The sequence below is a fragment of the Heloderma suspectum genome, chromosome 4 (genome assembly GCF_057233095.1).
Source record: "Heloderma suspectum isolate Gila_16-S chromosome 4, 16-S_ref, whole genome shotgun sequence".
NCBI classification, from domain to species: domain Eukaryota; kingdom Metazoa; phylum Chordata; class Lepidosauria; order Squamata; family Helodermatidae; genus Heloderma; species Heloderma suspectum.
The window spans coordinates 5567430-5585364 of record NC_139461.1 but is presented as its reverse complement, the minus strand read 5'-3'; the positions used below and the strand labels follow the sequence as shown (position 1 = coordinate 5585364).

At 48.5% G+C, this 17935-nt stretch overlaps 1 protein-coding gene across 4 annotated transcripts in view; it reads left to right on the top strand.

The window, feature by feature from the left end:
* Window positions 1–1305: 1305 nt before the first annotated feature.
* Window positions 1306–17935, top strand: part of PPP1R16A (protein phosphatase 1 regulatory subunit 16A) — a 70374-nt gene continuing 53744 nt past the window's right edge. For 2 of the 4 annotated variants that reach the window (XM_084854764.1, XM_084854761.1), the window contains exons 1-2: window positions 1306–1438; window positions 15177–16855. In XM_084854764.1, the coding sequence (XP_084710890.1) occupies window positions 16606–16855 (250 nt within the window). In that variant the 5' untranslated portion in view covers window positions 1306–1438; window positions 15177–16605. Of the gene's footprint in view, window positions 1439–6268; window positions 8038–14969; window positions 16856–17935 lie in introns of those variants that run through there. The other 2 variants (XM_084854762.1, XM_084854763.1) reach the window with 2 other exon arrangements.

Genomic DNA, 17935 nt, shown 5'->3' with positions numbered 1-17935 from the left:
GGGTGACTGTGATTCAGAATTAGGTAGCACAGGAATGATAAAGGAGTACTTTTGGAAGCCTGTAATCATGAGAATAACACAGCTAATGCCGATCTCTTGTACTCCAGGGTGGATCACACAGCAGGCTGAGGGAAAGGCACAAACTGCAGAGGTAGTGATCTGCTTTGCATGCAGAAGGTACAGGTTTGATCAGGTAGCAAGTAACGTGAAAGATGCCTCTCCGCTTCTGATGATTTTCCAAGGGGAGGGCACTGGCAATCTCTGACAAAAGTCCCTGCCTCTTTACTGTCCTAAAGTACCCCCAGGATCCTTTGTGTGAACCCATAATAGGCTTGTGTTTGTAGTGTACACATGCCCCTAAAGTGGTGCTCCTCACGCTCTGGACCTTGTTTCATTTATAGCTGTAAGTTCCTTAGGGCAGGGATCCATCCATCTGTCCTCTGCAAAGCACCATGGACTTAAAAAAACATACAGGGAGATTTGTGTGCCTCACACTGACTCAACATCTTCATGAAGTACTGCAAAATGTTTCCGTTGGGGTCTTGGGAGCTGATGTTGAGCTGATGCAGGGTGGTTTTAGATAACTTAATTTATACTCTAAATGGTGGGCTTATTTGGTATTTATTCCGGAGTTTTATAAGCAAAGCTTCAGGATGCAACTGCTTAAAAATCCCATCACATGAGTCAAGGAGTAGAAAGCAAGCTACAGGGCCAAGTCAGGAAAGGAGAGACCCCTGAATGTGACCAGGCTAGACCCTTCTGCATACCTTCTGACCAGGGGTGGTGGAATGCTCAGCCCCCTGGCAGGTGGCCTCTGAAGGCCTCCTGGTAGAAGTGAGTGTTTGGTGGGCTTCTCCCAACCAGCCCATTCTTTCTGTGAGGGGGAAGAATCGAGCTGCTCCTGCGGGGGCTGCCTTCCTCAAGTCAGGCCCACCTGACTCCTATGCCCCCCCTTCTGGTGAAGGAAGACTCCAAAGAAAGGGTGGGATGTGGCTCTTCTTCTTTTTCCTCTCCTGGGAAGCTACAGACTTTCAACCTTGCCAGGCAGGCTGAACATACCTTTCAGTGGCACTCTGCACATGCCCAGAAGCATTCCTTTTTAAAAAAATGAAACATTTTATCGATTCTTAAAGAGATGCAGGCGGGGCGGGGATCAGCCTGCAATACGTCAAGCTGAACGTGGGCATTAAAAATGGATTGCAGGAGCCAGGGCTGCCCAGCTTCCTTCCAAGGGTGGCCGTCTCTCCTCCCCTTCTTTGGGCAGGTCGGCCTCTCTCAACATGGCGGCCGCGGGGAGTCCCTCACTTCCTGCCTGGGGCGGAAGTGTGGCTCGTTGCCATGGCAGCGACGCTGGGCCGAGTGGGAAAAGCGAGCCCCGCGGGAAGGCCCAGCTTGAAAACGCGGTGGGGTGACCGACCGACCGACCGACCGACCGAGGGTGAGCGACCGACCGAGCTCCGGCGGGGACGGGAGGGACGTGACGTGACGTGACCGGGTGGGGGGTGGGTAGCTAAACTGGGTCACCCGGGTGTTCTTGGGGCTCGGCCTCCCTACCCCCACCCAATGGGGGGCGGGGAATAGGCGAAGTGGGTCATGTGGTCATGTGGCCAAGGAGATGGGGGCACCTGCAAAGTGTATGTCTGTGTGGGGGGAGTGTGATGAGGAGGGGGAGGCTTAGGATTATTCAATTCGGGGTGGGGAAGAGTCCCTGTCAGGAGAGGCTACAGACCCTTCGCCAACTTGGCACCTTCCAGATGTGTTGGACTACAACCCCCATCATACCCAGTCAACATGGCCAATGATGGGCGTTGTAGCCCAGCCTGTCTGGAAGGCAGCAGGTTGGAGAAGGCTGGGAAGCCTTTGGGGCTCCTTAGCTTAGAAGAAAGGTGAGTAACGGAGGGGGACCTGGTCAGGGATGGGCTGGAGGAAGTGGGCAGAGAGAAGAAGCTCTTCTCCTTCTCAACACCTCAGGTCTGTCTTGGAGTACCTACGGCCTTCCCTGACCTGGCTGGGAGATGATGGGAGTTGTAATCCCACACATCTGATTGGGGAAGGTTGGAGTGTCAGTGGTGGGGAAGCGGATCTGCCTTCTGCCCTGCTTGTGGGAATCCCAGAGGCATCCTGTTCGTCACAGCGGGGAAACAGGACGCTGGAGTAGATGGGCCCCAGCAGGGTTTTTTGGCCACGGTGGTAATAAATGTGTGCGTGCTTGTGTTGTCCTCCACTTGGACATCAAGGCCAGCCCACCACGTACAGCAGCAGCAGTATTTTTCAATTCCAGAATTTGCTTCAGGCAGTTGCTTTATTAGAACCCACCAAATATGCACAAAATTGCGGGTGAGCTTTAGAGAGCTCCAGATCACTTCATCAGTTAAACTATGGAATTCGCTACCACAGGATGTAGTGATGGCCACCAATTTGGATGGCTTTAAAAGGGGGTTGGACAAATTCCTGGAGGAAAAGGCTATAAATGGCTTCTACTCCTGATGGCCATGTGCTATCTCCAGTACCAGAGGTAGTGAGCCTGTGTACACCAGTTGCTGGGGAACATAGGTGGGAGGGTGCTGTTGCGCTCATGCCCTGCTTGTGGGTTCCTGGTCGACAGCTGGTTGGCCACTGTGTGAACAGAATGCTGGGCTAGATGGACCCTTGGTCTGATCCAGCAGGGCTCTTCTTATGCTCTTACGTTAGAAAAGGGGGGGGGGAGAGGAAGGGAAACGAGGCTGACTTGATGTCGAAGTCGAGAAGCCTGCATGGTTTGAGTCTTAAGATGGAGTGGAGGAGAAGGAGGAGGAGCTGCAGGCTCAAATGGGATGGGCTGTGCCAGGGGGCTTGCAGGTTTCAAGTTACACCTAGGGCTGTTAAGGCAAACTAACAGATAATGGCTGATTCTCCCAGTTGCTAAAACGTAAAAGGTGTCAAAGAAACAGCCACCTGCAGTCTGAGCAGAATGCCTCAGGATCCACTGCAGAGTATACTGGGGCTGCAGCTCTTGGAGTACCTGGTGCAGTTGCTTGGCTTGGGGTAATAATATGGTGATTGGCTGGAAATTGTCCCTGCTTATGGGAGAGGAAAAGATTGCCAGGTCTACAAAATCTTTGCAGGGAAGGATGTGTAGAGTCTCTAACCAGTGTAGTGTAGTGGTGAGAGTGACAGACTGGGAGCTGGGAGATCCGGGTTCTAGTCCCCACTTGGCCATGGAAGCTCACTGGGTGACTTTGGGCCAGTCACAGACTCTCAGCCCAACCTACCTCACAGGGTTGTCGTTGTGAGGATAAAATGGAGAGGAGAGGGATAATGTAAGCTGCCTTGAGTTCCTTGCAAGAGGAAAAAAGGCAGGATATAAATGCAATAAATGCAATAAATAAAATAACTGGTGGTTGACTCTACATGATGCCACAAATGTGAGGAACTTTGTTGCCATTTTGGTCCTGGAGGAAATGATACCAAATATTCATTGCCTCTTGCCATTGGCAGACATGGGTGATTTTTGGTGTACTATTCCCACAAAATGAGAGATTTAAACATAGTGTGGGCAATAATTATTGTTTGTTCTATCTTCTGTTGGTGGCAGGATGCGTAGATTCCTTGTTTTACACAGAACTCTGGACTTAAAGCAGGGGCAGGTAATCTGGGTCCCTCTAGATGTTTTGAACTACAATTTCCATTAGCCCCACTCAGCATAGCCAATAGTCAGGCATTATGGGTGTTGAAGTCCAAACATCTGGAGGGTATCAGGTTGCCTATCCATGGCTTAAAGAGAAGCTCTGTAACCCCAAAGGATGCATACTCTTTCAACAAGCAGAAGTTTGAGGGTACCACCTTGCCTGTTTTGTACTCTCGAACAAATAAGGTGTCTTCTGTTTATTGTTTTTCATTGTTATTATAGTTATGATATATAACTTTCAGCCAAGATTGGCTCTCAATATGACTTACAACAATTAAATGCACCGTAAGGGTATGATGTATTAAAGAAACATAGGAGCATGTACAACAGTTTCTTTTTTGCTCCATGTTGCATCATGGTACAGGGAGAAAGTGGCAGTATCTGTGTCTCGTTCCAGGCTAGGAACAATGAGTTCCTCTGAATTAGTCTGAATTCGTGAAACTATAGTTTGCTGAGTGACTGTTAAGAGTGAGTTCTGAAAAGGCCAGTTTTCTGAAATGGTTGCTCTGATCACAATGTCTAACAGCATGCCTGCTTAGATACTCACATTATAAATCCCTTCCACGGAAGCCCCTCATAAATATCTCTCCTGCTTTCTTTCTTGCTATTTTGTCTCTAGCACAGCCTGGCAAGGTACAACAACCTGCATGCTTCTGTTTCTCCACCTGGCTTCAGACTTGACAGTACTTTACATCTCTTCCCTTGATCATTCTGCTTGTTTAGCAATGAAAGTGTGAGGGCATAACCTTAGTAAAGAATGGTTTTTTGGTATAGGACACGTGGCAGGGCAGTCAGGGTTGAAACAAAAATCACCCCGTGACATGCAAGCTTATCCCACTGAAATGGAGGCAGCTTGGCCATTCAGATAGAGACTGCATTCAGACATCACAACAAATCATAGTTGGTTGTGATGAGAATGTGCTGCAGTGACGCTTGAGCTTATGTGCTCCATTCCTTTCCTCCCGCTCCTTTGTGTGCAAGGGGAGGAGAATTAAAGGGTCTGATAGTGATTTGGAATAAACCACAATTTCCTAAATTAATTGACAATATCAACTGGTTTGGTATACTGGGTGGGTAAGTAACTTTGGTTTGTACACACCAACATTTCCTGACCTTAGACAAAACGAAACCCCCCCTGTGGTTTGAAATAAGCCCCAACCTGAAGTTTTAAATTTCCTCCCTACATACGCAAAGAAGTGAGGAAAGGCAGGATGGTACGCTCCATTGTTTCCATAACAAGAAACTATGATTTGTCATTACAGCTGAATCAGGCCCCTGAGAGCGTTATATATACATGTTATATTCCTAACAGTTCATGGCACATGGCACAAAGTGCCCCATGATATCCTGATGAGCAAACTAGCTCGAAGTGGGCTAGATGAAACAACGATCCAGTGGATCCACAGTTGGCTACAGAATCGGACTCAAAGAGTGCTTATCAATGGGACCTTCTCAAGCTGGGGAGAGGTAACGAGTGGGGTACCGCAGGGCTCAGTCCTGGGCCCAGTGCTCTTCAATATTTTTATTAATGACTTGGAGGAGGAGGTGCAGGGAATGCTGATCAAATTTGCAGATGACACAAAATTGGGAGGGATAGCTAATACTTTGGAAGACAGAAACAAAATTCAAAGTGATCTGGATAGACTGGAGTGCTGGGCAGAAAACAACAGAATGGCATTTAATAGGGACAAATGCCAAGTTCTGCACCTAGGAAAAAGAAACCAAATGCACAGTTACAAGATGGGGGATACGTGGCTCAACCACACTACGAGCGAGAAGGATCTTGGAATTGTCGTCGATCACAAGCTGAATATGAGCCAACAATGTGATGTGGCTGCAAAAAAGGCAAATGCTCTTTTGGGCTGCATTCATAGAAGCATCGCTTCCAAATCCCGGGAAGTACTAGTTCCCCTCTACTCAGCACTGGTTAGGCCTCATCTGGAGTACTGTGTCCAGTTCTGGGCACCACACTTTAAGAAGGATGCAGACAAGCTGGAGAGGGTTCAAAGGAGGGCAACAAAGATGATCAGGGGACTGGAAACAAAGCCCTATGAAGAGAGACTGAAAGAACTGGGCATGTTTAGCCTTGAGAAGAGAAGACTGAGGGGAGATATGATAGCACTCTTCAAGTACTTGAAAGGTTGTCACAGAGAAGAAGGCCAGGATCATCCCAGAGTGCAGGACACGGAATAATGGGCTCAAGTGACAGGAAGCCAGATTCCGACTGAACATCAGGAAAAACTTCCTGAGTGTCAGAGCAATACGGCAATGGAACCAATTACCTGGGGAGGTGGTGGGCTCTCCCACACTGGAGGCCTTCAAGACGAGGCTGGACAGCCATTTGTCAGGGATGCTCTGACTTGGATTCCTGCATTGAGCAGGGGGTTGGACTCGATGGCCTTGTAGGCCCCTTCCAACCCTACTATTCTATGATTCTATGATTCTATAAGGCACTGGTAAGCTTTCTGGTTTCAGCTCTGTGCTCAGGTCCATGTGGAATGCTGAAACTGCTTCCTTCTGGCTTGGCATTGGACCTTGTTTGCTGGTATAGCCTTGATGCTTTTGGCTTGCGGCAGGCTGTATTAATTTATGTAAATTGATTACCTCTGTGTTCAATGTCGCAGTGATTTTCAGGAGGAATGGTTAGCTTGACTTTCCTCCTGCCTTTGAAAGCTCCCCCTCTCTGGAAGATCTGCTGGCAGTGGCATGCATGGTGAGGAGGAAGTGAGGACAGAGAATTTTTCTCCCTCTCTCTTAACACTGGAACTCAGAGGCACCCAATTAATTTGGATGCTGGGGCAGATGTCTGATCCAGGCTCCTTGGTGCTTGAAACTGCTACTTTCAGTCATCACACAACAGACTGTTGCCCCTTTCCAACTCATACAAACAGCCTCAGATGGAAGCTGAGCTAGGAATTTGCAGGCTGGCCTCATATCCTGTACTTGGTCTAGCACAGAAGAGAGGGCCTCTGTGTGGCTTCTGGGGCAGCTGAAGTGTCTTGGTCTGATTATAGTGTATCTCTCTTCCCACCCACCTGAAGAATGGGACAGAGTTGTGCTCCCACCCCATTCTTGAACTGAGGGCTGATATGATTGATCAGATGGGGAAGAGCTTTAGCATTTGACCTGGTATTCAGACCCATATGCTTGATCCTCTCAGCTGCTGCCTCAGTATAGCACCATTCAGAATTGGACTCTAAGCTGTTGGCATTTCTTAAGTCAGGGCAAACCCCACGAAGACTTAGGCCCCTAATTTAAACTTGGAGATTCTTCCTTGAATTATACCACAAAGTATTGCTGTGGAATGCCTTTTTCTTTTACTTCAGGTCAGTTCTGACTGATTATACATTAGAGAGTCCCTTGAAATCCTTGGCTTAAATGGCTGTCTCAGCCCCCCCTGCCCCCCAGTGGGGGTGGAAGCAGCCCTGCCCTCTTAGCAAGCAGCCTCCTTGTAAGCATGACAACATGCTGGGTGTCATGCAAAGTGGCTTCCTGCTCTGCCTTTTTCTCTAAATATTTCATATTGTCAGTGGCCCTTCTACTCTGGCCTAGTTTTTGGTTGAGTGCCTCCTGTTGTCAGATACACTTGGAATTCCTGGTTTTGAGGCTTCTGTTAGCCCACTTCCCCCAGCTTGCTGCCCTTAGCTGGGAGGGAGCCATCCACATGTTGATGCTGAGCAAGCTCTGTGAGGCTGCAGGAACTGTGGCTGTTTGCGTGGGAGAGCTCCCTCCAGTCTGAGCAGCATCTTCTGGGGAAAAGGTATGATGGAAAGTTGGTCTGTTGGAGCAGCCCCCTCCCCCACCTCTTCAGGGCAGATAAAATATTGATTGGGTGCAATTATAGGCAGTTCTTGGTGTGTTAGCCCTGGAGAATGAGATAGAGAAAATAAGATAGGAGACCCCTTGTTGCATAGCACTGTGTATGCTTTTGAGGTAGATGCATTATTTTTTGAGTAATGTCACCTCTCTGAAAGACTTCTGTGTAAGTTCCTTCATCAGCAGCAGGACCAATAATAATAGAATCGCCTCTCCTGTTTTGGATCTCATAATTCTTAGCCAGAGAGAAGTGCTTCAATAGTAGTGAAATCTCACAAAGCTTTCCATCTGGCTGGCCATGTATTCCATCAGCTGAGGAGAGTCCTGCTGCTTTCCAGACTCTGCCCGAAGATAGGTGCTTTCTTACCCCTCTTTTCCCACACTGTTTTGTAAGACACTGAAATTAGAGATGGTGACAATCTGCTTCAAGTGTTGTATGCCCTACCTGGGGTGCACATGTCTTGTGTGTTTCTCTGATGCCTTCCAGACATCTCCTCAAACCCAGTGTCGTCCTCCCAGGCCTTGCAAGACCCAGATTAGCTATACTACTTGACGTGAGTATCCCCCAAGAGACTTTCTGTACCATTAGGCCTTCGGTAGCAATTCCAAGTGTTGTTGGCTTCAGATATTTGCATTGCGCTTAATTTTCTGTGTTGAAAGTATATTTTTGTAGAGCTAGAATTTATCCCATGGATTATTGAGCCCATACTCGGATTGAGGCTCGTCCCAGGGAGCAATGCAACTGAGTACTGTGCTCTGTTGCTGAGCAGTTGTTACTGTTTGGAAGCCTTTTTGAATGTCCAGTCTCTTGAGACTTCTTTCTTTCACAGGGTCTTAGGGACCCTGTGAAACTATTTTCCTCCTTTAAAAACAACAACAAGAGTTTTGTAGTTATTTAAGTGTTTCTGTCCTGCCCCCTTTCCTCCCATAATCTTCTTTTCTCTAAGGCAGCTAAGTGTTCCCTGTACACGCCTTGTGTTACAAGAAGCCATTTGAACATCTTTGATGCTCTCCTGTGGTGGGTCTGATCCACAGAAGAACAGAATACGGGTTAATTACTTGTGCTTTCCACCATTACTGAACTTGTCCCTTTCCAAGGGCTTGGATTGGGTAACTGCACTCAAAACATAACCAATGAAAACCTACAGAGCAAAATGCCTGCTAGAGCAGAACGTAGTTTATATTTATTACTAGTATTTGTTATTAACAGCATTTGTATGCTGCCACATAACATTATGTTATGGGCAGCATGCTCTTGTCATTAATAAATAACAAATAATCGTGATAAATAATACACACTCCTCACTGACTAGAAGAACATGTCAAGGGAAGTCCAGTTTTCCATTCTCTGGGCAGGTATATTGAAACTGCCTTACCAACTTGGGACTTATTGCTCTTCAAGGAGAGAGTCCTTGGAGTGGCATATCATCCATGGAAGGTTGGGGATTGTTGTCCTCAGAGGCGGTATTCTGGGACTCAATGGGAATGGAAGCAATGAGATGGAGCACTTGGAGGAAGTAACTTAACAATATGCTTCTGAGGGCTGGGAAAAGTAATGATCTCTGGAGGCCTCCAGAGTTTTGGCATTGCCTTTTGTGCCAAGAATAGCCAGGAGGTTTCTTGTGTGTCATGAGGTTTCGGATTGCAGGATACGTTGGGAGCCAGTCCTATCCTTGCAGGACTGACCAAGCATGAGGCTGCCTTGACCTCCCTGTGGCAATTGTGTTCCCTGTCACTATATCAGTGTGTTTTCATATTCAATGCCCAAAGTGCAAAAGGGAGGAAAAAGGAAAGGTTCCTCTTGTGCAAGCACCAAGTCATTACTGGCTCCTAGAGGGACGCCATTTTCCCTCAGCGTTTTCCTGGCAGACTGTATAGTGGGGTGGTTTGCCATTGCCTTCCCCAGTCCTAACTACCTTTCCCCCAGCAAGCTGGGTACTCATTTTACCGACCTTGGAAGGATGGAGGGCTGAGTCGACCTGAGCTGGCTACCTGAAAAACAGCTTCCAAATAAGCAGTGGACATATACCAATCCTGGGTCCGCAATACTCGAAGACGTATATTTCCCTTTTGCGTCTTGTATGTTTACTGCAGTCAACCCAGTTGCTGTGTGAAGTGACTCGGAGAACCTCCCTCCTGGTGATTCATCTTGTCCTCTCAGTTCAGTCTTGCCCTCTTATCCTAGCCCTGTGAGCTTGCTACTTGCCTGGTTTCTTTATGGCATTATAGTAGAACAGCTACTGGTCCTCTGTTGGTCAGGAGAGAGCATGGCCCTTCTGGCTGCCATGGCTTTGGCTGCCATGACCTCCTGCCGAGAGTTGCCAGCTGAGAGCCAAGCAGTGGCATGCTTCAAGGGGCTGGAAGGATCTAAATTTCTGTAGTCCACAAGCAACCAGTGCTAAGTTGGACCTCCTTATCTAAGACGGCATGAGGTGGGCTTTTGAACGGCCCGTCATTTGTGAGAGTGGTGAGGCAGGAGAGGGAGTTCATTTTTCCATGGCTGGGACTGGATTTGAGTCCAGATCTAGCGCTTCGCTGGACCGTGCTATTGATTCCATTTATTTATTATGGGTGTTTTATTATCCTTTCTTCCAAGGAGCTCAGGATAGTGTACACAGTTCTCCTCCTATCATAGCCCCCAACAGCCCGGTGAGGATGGTTAAGCTGGAAGAAAAGGCGACTGGCCTGAGGCCAGCCAGCGGGCTTTATAGCTGGGGGTTGGAATTTGACCCCAGGTCCCAGCATGGCCATTGGGGAAGGTTGCACCACACTGCTAGCTGCCGCTGCTCAGCATTCAGTGCAGAGGAATTCAGCAGCGGCAGCTCCTGAGCAGATGCCTCCAGTGGCAGGCAAGAGGCCTTGGAAGGGTGCCCTTTGCTCCTCGTGCTGCATTTCATTGTTGGTTCTCACCTCTGGGAGTCCTTATCTCGAATCTGCCAGCCCAGTGGGAGTGTGCTTGGTCAGGTAACTGAACATAAACTAGAGGTTGCCTGTTCTACAGCTGGCGCTCCTGAAGGTGGCTCTGCTGTGCAGCTGGAGCTGTCCTGGTTTGCGCGAGGCACCTGTGAGCTGTGTGTGGAGCTTCCAGTTTCATTCAGTCAAGTCGCGCATTTATTGTTTGACCAATAAGGTTTTTAGAAGTTTGAATAGATCTGGTCCTAAAAGTTTTCTCTGCTCTGGGCAGTTAGTGCTGACATGTGAATTACTGTGCGGAGGAGGAAGTGCTGACCAGCAGTGTGCTACCTCTGGTTCCTTCAGAAGGAGACCAGCTTGGTGGGGACAAATGCGGCCAGTACTTCTTGGTGCAAAAAAGCTCATAGGTGTCTGAGCTGCAAATTGGTCTCTGAACAAAATGAGGCTTGGCGACCGGTGTGTGTTTGGAGCTTCTTGTCCTTGGAGAGAGGAGGGAAGACTCAGAGCTTGTAGCAGTCCCCCCCACCCCCTCCAGTGGAATCTCGTGCTGCTCTGCATTCACTATGGTCATGTGTCATCCCCCCCTCAAAATAATTATTGGACACATGTTAGTTGAATAATGCATGAAGTTTAAAAAAACAAACAAAGGTAGCTATGTTGACGAAAAGAAAAAAGATCCAAAATCCATATTATTGTAATACCTTTATTAGATCAACCAAAAGATCGCAAAAATGTGCAAGCTTTTGAGACTTCCAGATCTCTTCATTAGGCAGAATGTTACAAAAAGCAGGATTGGTGGGGAAGGGGAGGATTGGAAGGAAAAAAACCCTAAGAGCGATGGTGGAATCATAGTGACTGACTAGTTTCTCTCTGAAGTCCGTGGGTAAAATGGACCTGTGTGCCTTGCCCAGGATGGAAACACATCTGAGTAACAGCTAGATCTTATATTTCCAAATGGGGATCTAATATTTCCCCCTTTCTTGTAACCCCAAAGGCAGCTCCAGCTCCAACTTGTAACCATAACGTGACCTGCAGAGCCTAATTTGAATGTCTGAAGACCCCTTGTCCCATGCTACATCTTGGGACTCTGGAAGTGCAGATATTGACTTCATCATCAAGTCGGGGGTTTTTTATTCCTCATTCTCCCTCTGCTCCTGCCCCCAACAAACCTGCTTTTTGGAACATCTTCCCGAATGAAGAGATCGGGAGATCTCAGACACTTGCACATTTTATGTAATGTTTTTGGTGGGCCTAATAAAGGTATTTCATATAGATTCTGGAGCTTTTAAGTTTTGTTTGTATGCCTTTTGAATACAAGTTGCACAGTAATTGCTTGATGAGTTGCTCCCATTCTTGGCACGATTCTTTGCATTCTTTATTCCAAGGAGACTCAGGGAGTTCCTGCATACTTCACCCCAGGCTGGTTTCGTGAGCGCCCCGGCATGGAATGGGGCTGGAATAATGCCAGATGGGAAGGAGAAGCGTTGCCTGACTTGCCTGACTGGAGAGGTGGGGCAGAAGTGACGTAATGTTTCTTACTGGTGGCAGTCTTATTATGTAGCCAAAAGGATGCCTGTGCATTCCTAAACCCAATGGTGCAGCTAGGGTTAGACCTTGGGGTTGAAACCCAGGGTCCCCAAATGACCCCCCAGCAGATGGAATGGCAGGGAAGTTGCAAGGAGAAATGTTAATTGTGTGCTTCACAACTGAAGGAATACACATGGCCATCTAAAAGGGGCAGAACCATTAAGTCCAGGAACTAAAATTAATTCCTTAGATGCACCACTGTTCTTCCAACCATTTCTGCCTAGAAAGGCTTGCTACCTATTTCAAAGCCAGACCAGTGGCCCCCACTACCATGGAGGGGAAGAGCTGAAGCGCAAACATGAGGCCTTTTGGGAGAATTGTCCCTGTTGCTGTTGCAGGTCTCATAACTAAACATTAGAAGTTGGGTGAAGCTACAGATTTGAATTGCCTGTCCACCGTGCGAGACCCCATTGCAGACAAAGTCCTGTGAAAATGGCTGAATGTAGCAGGTACATTTTTTTAGAAGCCTTGTTCACAGGCCTCTTCACCTTGTTTCCAGGGTATCTTGATAGTGCCAACAGATCCCAGCAATTCCTTGGGGCGCCAGTGAAGCGGAGTGTGGTCTGCCAGGTGGACCCCAGAATCCCTTGCAATATTGCAGTGGATGTTGGGGCGCAACCCTTGGATCACACCCTCGGATGTCCATGTGTACTCCAAGAGGTGTGCCCCAGCATCTTCTTTGACATTTGACAGGGATCCAAGATTGCATGACTCAGTTACCTATTCCAGCTGCTTTGGCTGGCTCTACCTGGACTCTCCAGGTGCATCAGTGTTAGCAGGCACATTTGGTTGGGTTGCTGCGTGCAAACGGTTCAATTTTTGTTTGTAATGTATGGTACATGAAAGCACAAAAGAGTATGAGAATAAGATCCCATCATCTTGCCTAAACATAGCCACCCAGTCTGTGCCAACCACTCACAATATTAGGCAGAGAATTTCAGGAACATAATAACCTTACACCTCCTATTCCAAAAAAGGTGCGTTATAATCTGGATGCCTGGTGTTGGTTATGCTTGTGGTTATGTATCCTTTGTGTTTAAGATAAAAGTGATACATCAACATAACTCACATTCTGCTGCCAGAAAAGCTCAGTTTTACAACCTGCATAGATTTGTGTAAACGTGCATATATTTGCTGATTACTGTTATTTCACATAATTCTGGTTCTGCTGGTCATGGAGATGTACAGTGTAGGACACTGACTCCCCCCCCCCTGCCATCTCATGACCAATGGAAATCCTGAGCTCTTCTCTCCCTCCCCCCTGTTTGAAGGTTTGACTGTGCACTTCTCAAATGGCTTCAAGACCATCTTTGCAGCCAATTTAAAACTTTTTTTTTTAGTGGGGAGGCAGACAAAAATGAAACCTGGGATTGTTCAGGATGTTGAATTCTGTGCCAGGTCTGGCCCTTGCACAGTGTGATTAGAGATGCACAATCCTGCCTATAGGTTTTCTTTATATGAGCTAACTGTTAGGGAAATTGGGTGTGAAAGATCCTTGTGGCATCTTAAAGATAAACAAATAGACTTTTGGTTGTTTTTGCAGCAGCAGAAGCCCATCTGGAAATTGCTTTGTAGCTGGTGTTCTCGTGGTGTGGCAGCTGTGTGGATTTATTCATGGGTTTGCCCTGTTCGTTGGTAATCCAAGGGGCTTTCTGAGTCTCACATCAAGCCCCTGCACTACATGTGTTCTTTTGGAGAAGCTTCAGGGTGTGTACCCACTCAGCACTAACTTAAGAATATAAGAAGAGCCATGCTGAATCAGTCCAAAAGCCTTTCTAGTCCAGCATACTGTTCACACATTAGCCAATCAGCTGCCTGTAGGAAGCCCACAAGTAGGACATTTGTGAAATAACATCCTCCCATTCATGTTCCCCAGCAACTGGTATGCAGAGCCATACCACCTCTCATACTGGAGATGATGTATAGCCTTTATGACTAGAAGCCATCGATAGCCTGATCCTCCATGAATTTGTCTAATCCCCTTTTAAAGCCATCCTAGTTAGTGTCCATTACTACTCTTGTGATAGTGACTTCCATAGTTTAACTATGTGCTTGGGTAAATGCAGTGCGGTCACTGGAACACTTTGTTGTGTGTATAAAACTCCGATGTTTGTTTTCATGCCCAAGTACTTCATCATGAGCACATGTGAGTGTGAGGTGATGAAAAGGCAGCGTGGAGATATGGGTCCAGGCCTCACCAGCCAGCGATGTGCTGTGTGGCCTTCAGGAGGCCCCTGACAGTGTCTCCGCCTCAATTCCCCATCTGTCAAAAGGAAGCAAGGAGTTGCCTGCTTTACAGGGTCATGGCATGGACAAAGTTTGCAAAATATTGCTCTTTAAAAGGGCTAAGGAAATAATCAGCGGTGATGATAGCTCATGTTCCAGGGGGATACCTGTGTTGGTCTGTTGCATCGATGATAACATGGAGTCTCATGGCACCTAACCCATCATGAGAGATAACTAGGGAAGAGTTCAAAGCACTTTATATATGAATATTACTGTTTGTTATCCTTAGGTAATTGGAGGCAAGCACTGCTGCTTTAACCTGGGGTGCAAAGTGCAAAACTGGTAGCTGCCTCTCTCTCCCTCCCTCTCTCTCTCTCTCTCTCACTTCCTCTCCCCCCCCCCTTTCCCCCAATCTGATATAGATGGTGAGGGGCCTCAGACATGTTTTTCCAGGTAAACAGCTAATCTGTCTCCTGGTTCACAGTGAGTGGCCTTTGTTCCTCAAGGGCTTGGCGGGGTGGGGGGCGGGGGGGCTCACTTTCTCCATCAGACCTCTCTGAATTGGGGATGAGGCAGAGGTCAGGAGCATCTTCTCCTGCTCCTTGCTGCTTTGTCTGCATAATGCCAGGGTGATCAGTGTGTATTGGCGGACCATTCAGTTGTGCTGGTTTCCTGTTGAACATTTTTTGGGTGCTCATGGATGGAAGATGGCCGTGCAAGGGTGGTGAAAGCAGGAGACAGCAGGGGGTGGGGGCGGGGGCAGGAGAGAGAAGAAAAAGAAGCTTTGAGTTGCCTCTGCCAAAGCTCCAAGTAATTTGCTTAAATTTTGATTGTAGGTTAATCCTAGATTAAGGCAGGGCAGAACCAGCAACGTGTGAGGCGGAGAGAGGGGTTAGTTCTTGCTGGCACTTCTTTGTACCCTGCCTACCCCCTTCCGATTGGCTTCTTTCTTCCTCTTCTGTTGCAGGAGTCCCAGGAGCGTGCTCGGCTGTGGGTGGCTGGAAGCTCAGCTCAGCGGCCAAGTGGCACCGTGACTAGAGAGAACTGCTGGAGGGAGGAGTCTACAGTGAGCGCGGCTCAGCCCGGCCAGCCAGTTTGTTCTGCTGCACTCCTGAGTAGCTGGAGACGGGGGAAGAGAGGAAGGGAGGGAGCATGCAAGCAGGTGGACCTTGTACTGGCTGAAGGCTTTGGGACTGTTCCGGAGGAATTTGCTTGTGGTAAGGAGCAGAGGAAGAAGGGGCACACACACCCCGCTGCCTTTTTGAGGAGGTTCGTACAACATATTAAAGAGTGTGAGCAGCCGAGGCCCCAGCGAAACAGCTCCTCCTAGGATTTTGTTCCAAAGCAGCAGCAAGATTAGAACTGTCTGGAAACTACTGAGGGCTGTTTGCTTTGTGGGGGGATCATGGCAAAAACTATGGGGCAGTCTTGAGCTGTGCCCTGGAAGAAAGTGCAGCTTCGCTGTAGGCTCCTTGTGCTGGCAAGAATTCTTCTGTTCAGCAGTTGCAGCTTGGAATGGGTTGGCAGCCTGAGGAGACTTGCCCTCATTGGCTCTCTAGTCCTGAGACCTTGCTTCATGTGCAGAGGAGGCAACCGGCTGGGTGTTATCTGGGTGACGAGATTTATTGCACAGCTTGAACAGTAGTAATTCCCCTCCAGAGGGCATCTGGAGACCCATCCGCTGCACCCTGAACAGGGGAGACACAGAGGCTGAGACATGGGCTTAACAGGCTGAGGATTAAAACAGCTAGCAAGGACTGGCAGACTTGGACTTATGCTTCGGTCTTATTCTCAATAGGAAGTCACCTTAGGCTGTTCTGGACAGGCTGTGTTATGGAGGAAAAAGGCTAGCAAAGCCCCTGCCCGCCCAGCTCCAGGTTTCACCTCTGCTCTCTCCTTAGCCCACTGAGTAAAGCTGAGTAGGTGATGGAAATATCTCCTGAGCATGACTAAGACCCCTTTGGAGGGCGTTTCCGAAGGCCTTCTTCCAGCTTGTCAGTTGCTCCTTCTCCCAATTCCTGCCTGGTTTGACAAGGGAGGCAAAAGCTGGAGGGAACCTGGGATTTGTTGTTGTTGGCTAACTAGCATGGTTGCTGACTGGGGAGAGGCTCGCTGCTCTTGAGACTTTCAGGTGTTTAAGGGCCAGTTTCTTGTGCACTCCGGGATGGGCATGGAGGAGGCCTCTTCTTCAACAGAGGGGGTGTTGCTGTTTCAGCAAGCAGTCACAGTGCAGCAATAAGTCATTGCCTTTTTGCCAAGCTCTTCTGAAGAGGTGCTAGTGATGCTTGATGGGGGGCCAGAATCCTTAATGCGCCCTCCTCGCCCGGGTCTTTTCCAAATGCTTCTGGGATCCCCCTGATTGTGAAGTGTAGGTGACGGACAGATCTTGCCCAGCCATGGCGGAGCACCTGGAGCTGCTGGCTGAGATGTCTGCGGTGGGCAGGATGGGCACGCAGGAGCGGCTGAAGCATGCCCAGAAGCGCCGCACGCAGCAGCTGAAGAAGTGGGCACAGTTTGAGAAGGATGTGCAGGGCAAGAAGGCCAAAGTGGAGAAGAGGAGAAAGGAGAGGAGCAAGGAGAAGCATGTGGTGTTTCCTGAGAATATCCGGCTGTTGGAGGCTGCATGCCGCAATGACGTGGAAGAAGGTAGGGCAGGGGGAGATTTTGCCAGTGCAAGCAGGGCGGGGCCATGGCTTGTATGAACAAGAGTCCAAGGTCAGTCTCTGGCATTTCCAGATAAATGGATGTCAGATAGCAAGACTGAAGAGGGCCTTCTCAGACACTAGCTCAGAGGTGGGGAACCTCAGGCCTGTGGGCCAAATCCAGCCCACCTGGAGTCCCAGACTGGCCCTCCAGGGCTCCCAAATGGCCCCAGCCCCTTTCCCCTGACTGAAAATGGTTTGGTGTTTTCCTGGCTTTTGTGTATTTTCCCCCCATTCTAAAAGGTTGAAATGCTTCTCCTAAGGCTGAGTTACTGGCAGGAAGAGCTTTATGCTAAAGAATGCTGGTATTTTTGGCCCCACCCACCACTGAAATGCAGCCCCTGAGAGCTTCTCTGAATGGAATTTGGCCCTTGGGGTTGAAAGAGGGCCTGCTCCTCTGCTCTAGATGCTGCCCATCAGAGGAGAAAGGCTTTTATTTGTTTCTGCCCTGCTTTTCCAGGCAAACATGCAGCGGCTCGGATAGGTGGACTAATGGCCTGACTCCGTATATGCCAGCTTCACTGGTTCATCCCTGAATCCCATGGCAGCAAAATATCTTGCTTTGAATGGATGGAGTCAGCTAGGACAAAACCAGAGTGGTGGAAACCTTGTCGAGTGCATAGAGCCCTGACCTAGGACGGAGGCGGGGATATCTGGGCTCCTCCCAGTTCTGCTGCTGCCATTACGCCCATTCCTGGCTGTGCACTTGCCTTTCCCGGAGCCTCCATTTCTCCTTCCTGTGCCTTGGGGTGATGACATGCTTTGAGGCCCTTGTACGAGCAAGGGGTCTGGTCCGGGAAAGGCTTGATAATATGAAATCATGAAAATTAAAAAGAACACGTCATGAATTGGGCAGCATGCCATGCTACTCTTACCCCCTAGCTCTCAGATTGTGAGAGCTAGAAACTTAAAAACAACTAGTAGGATTCTTGTGGCTTGAACAAGGGCATGTAGGCCATACAGGAGTGTCCTAGGGAGTGTATGGAGATGGAGTCTGCTATAGTGACATGCAAATGCAGAAGAA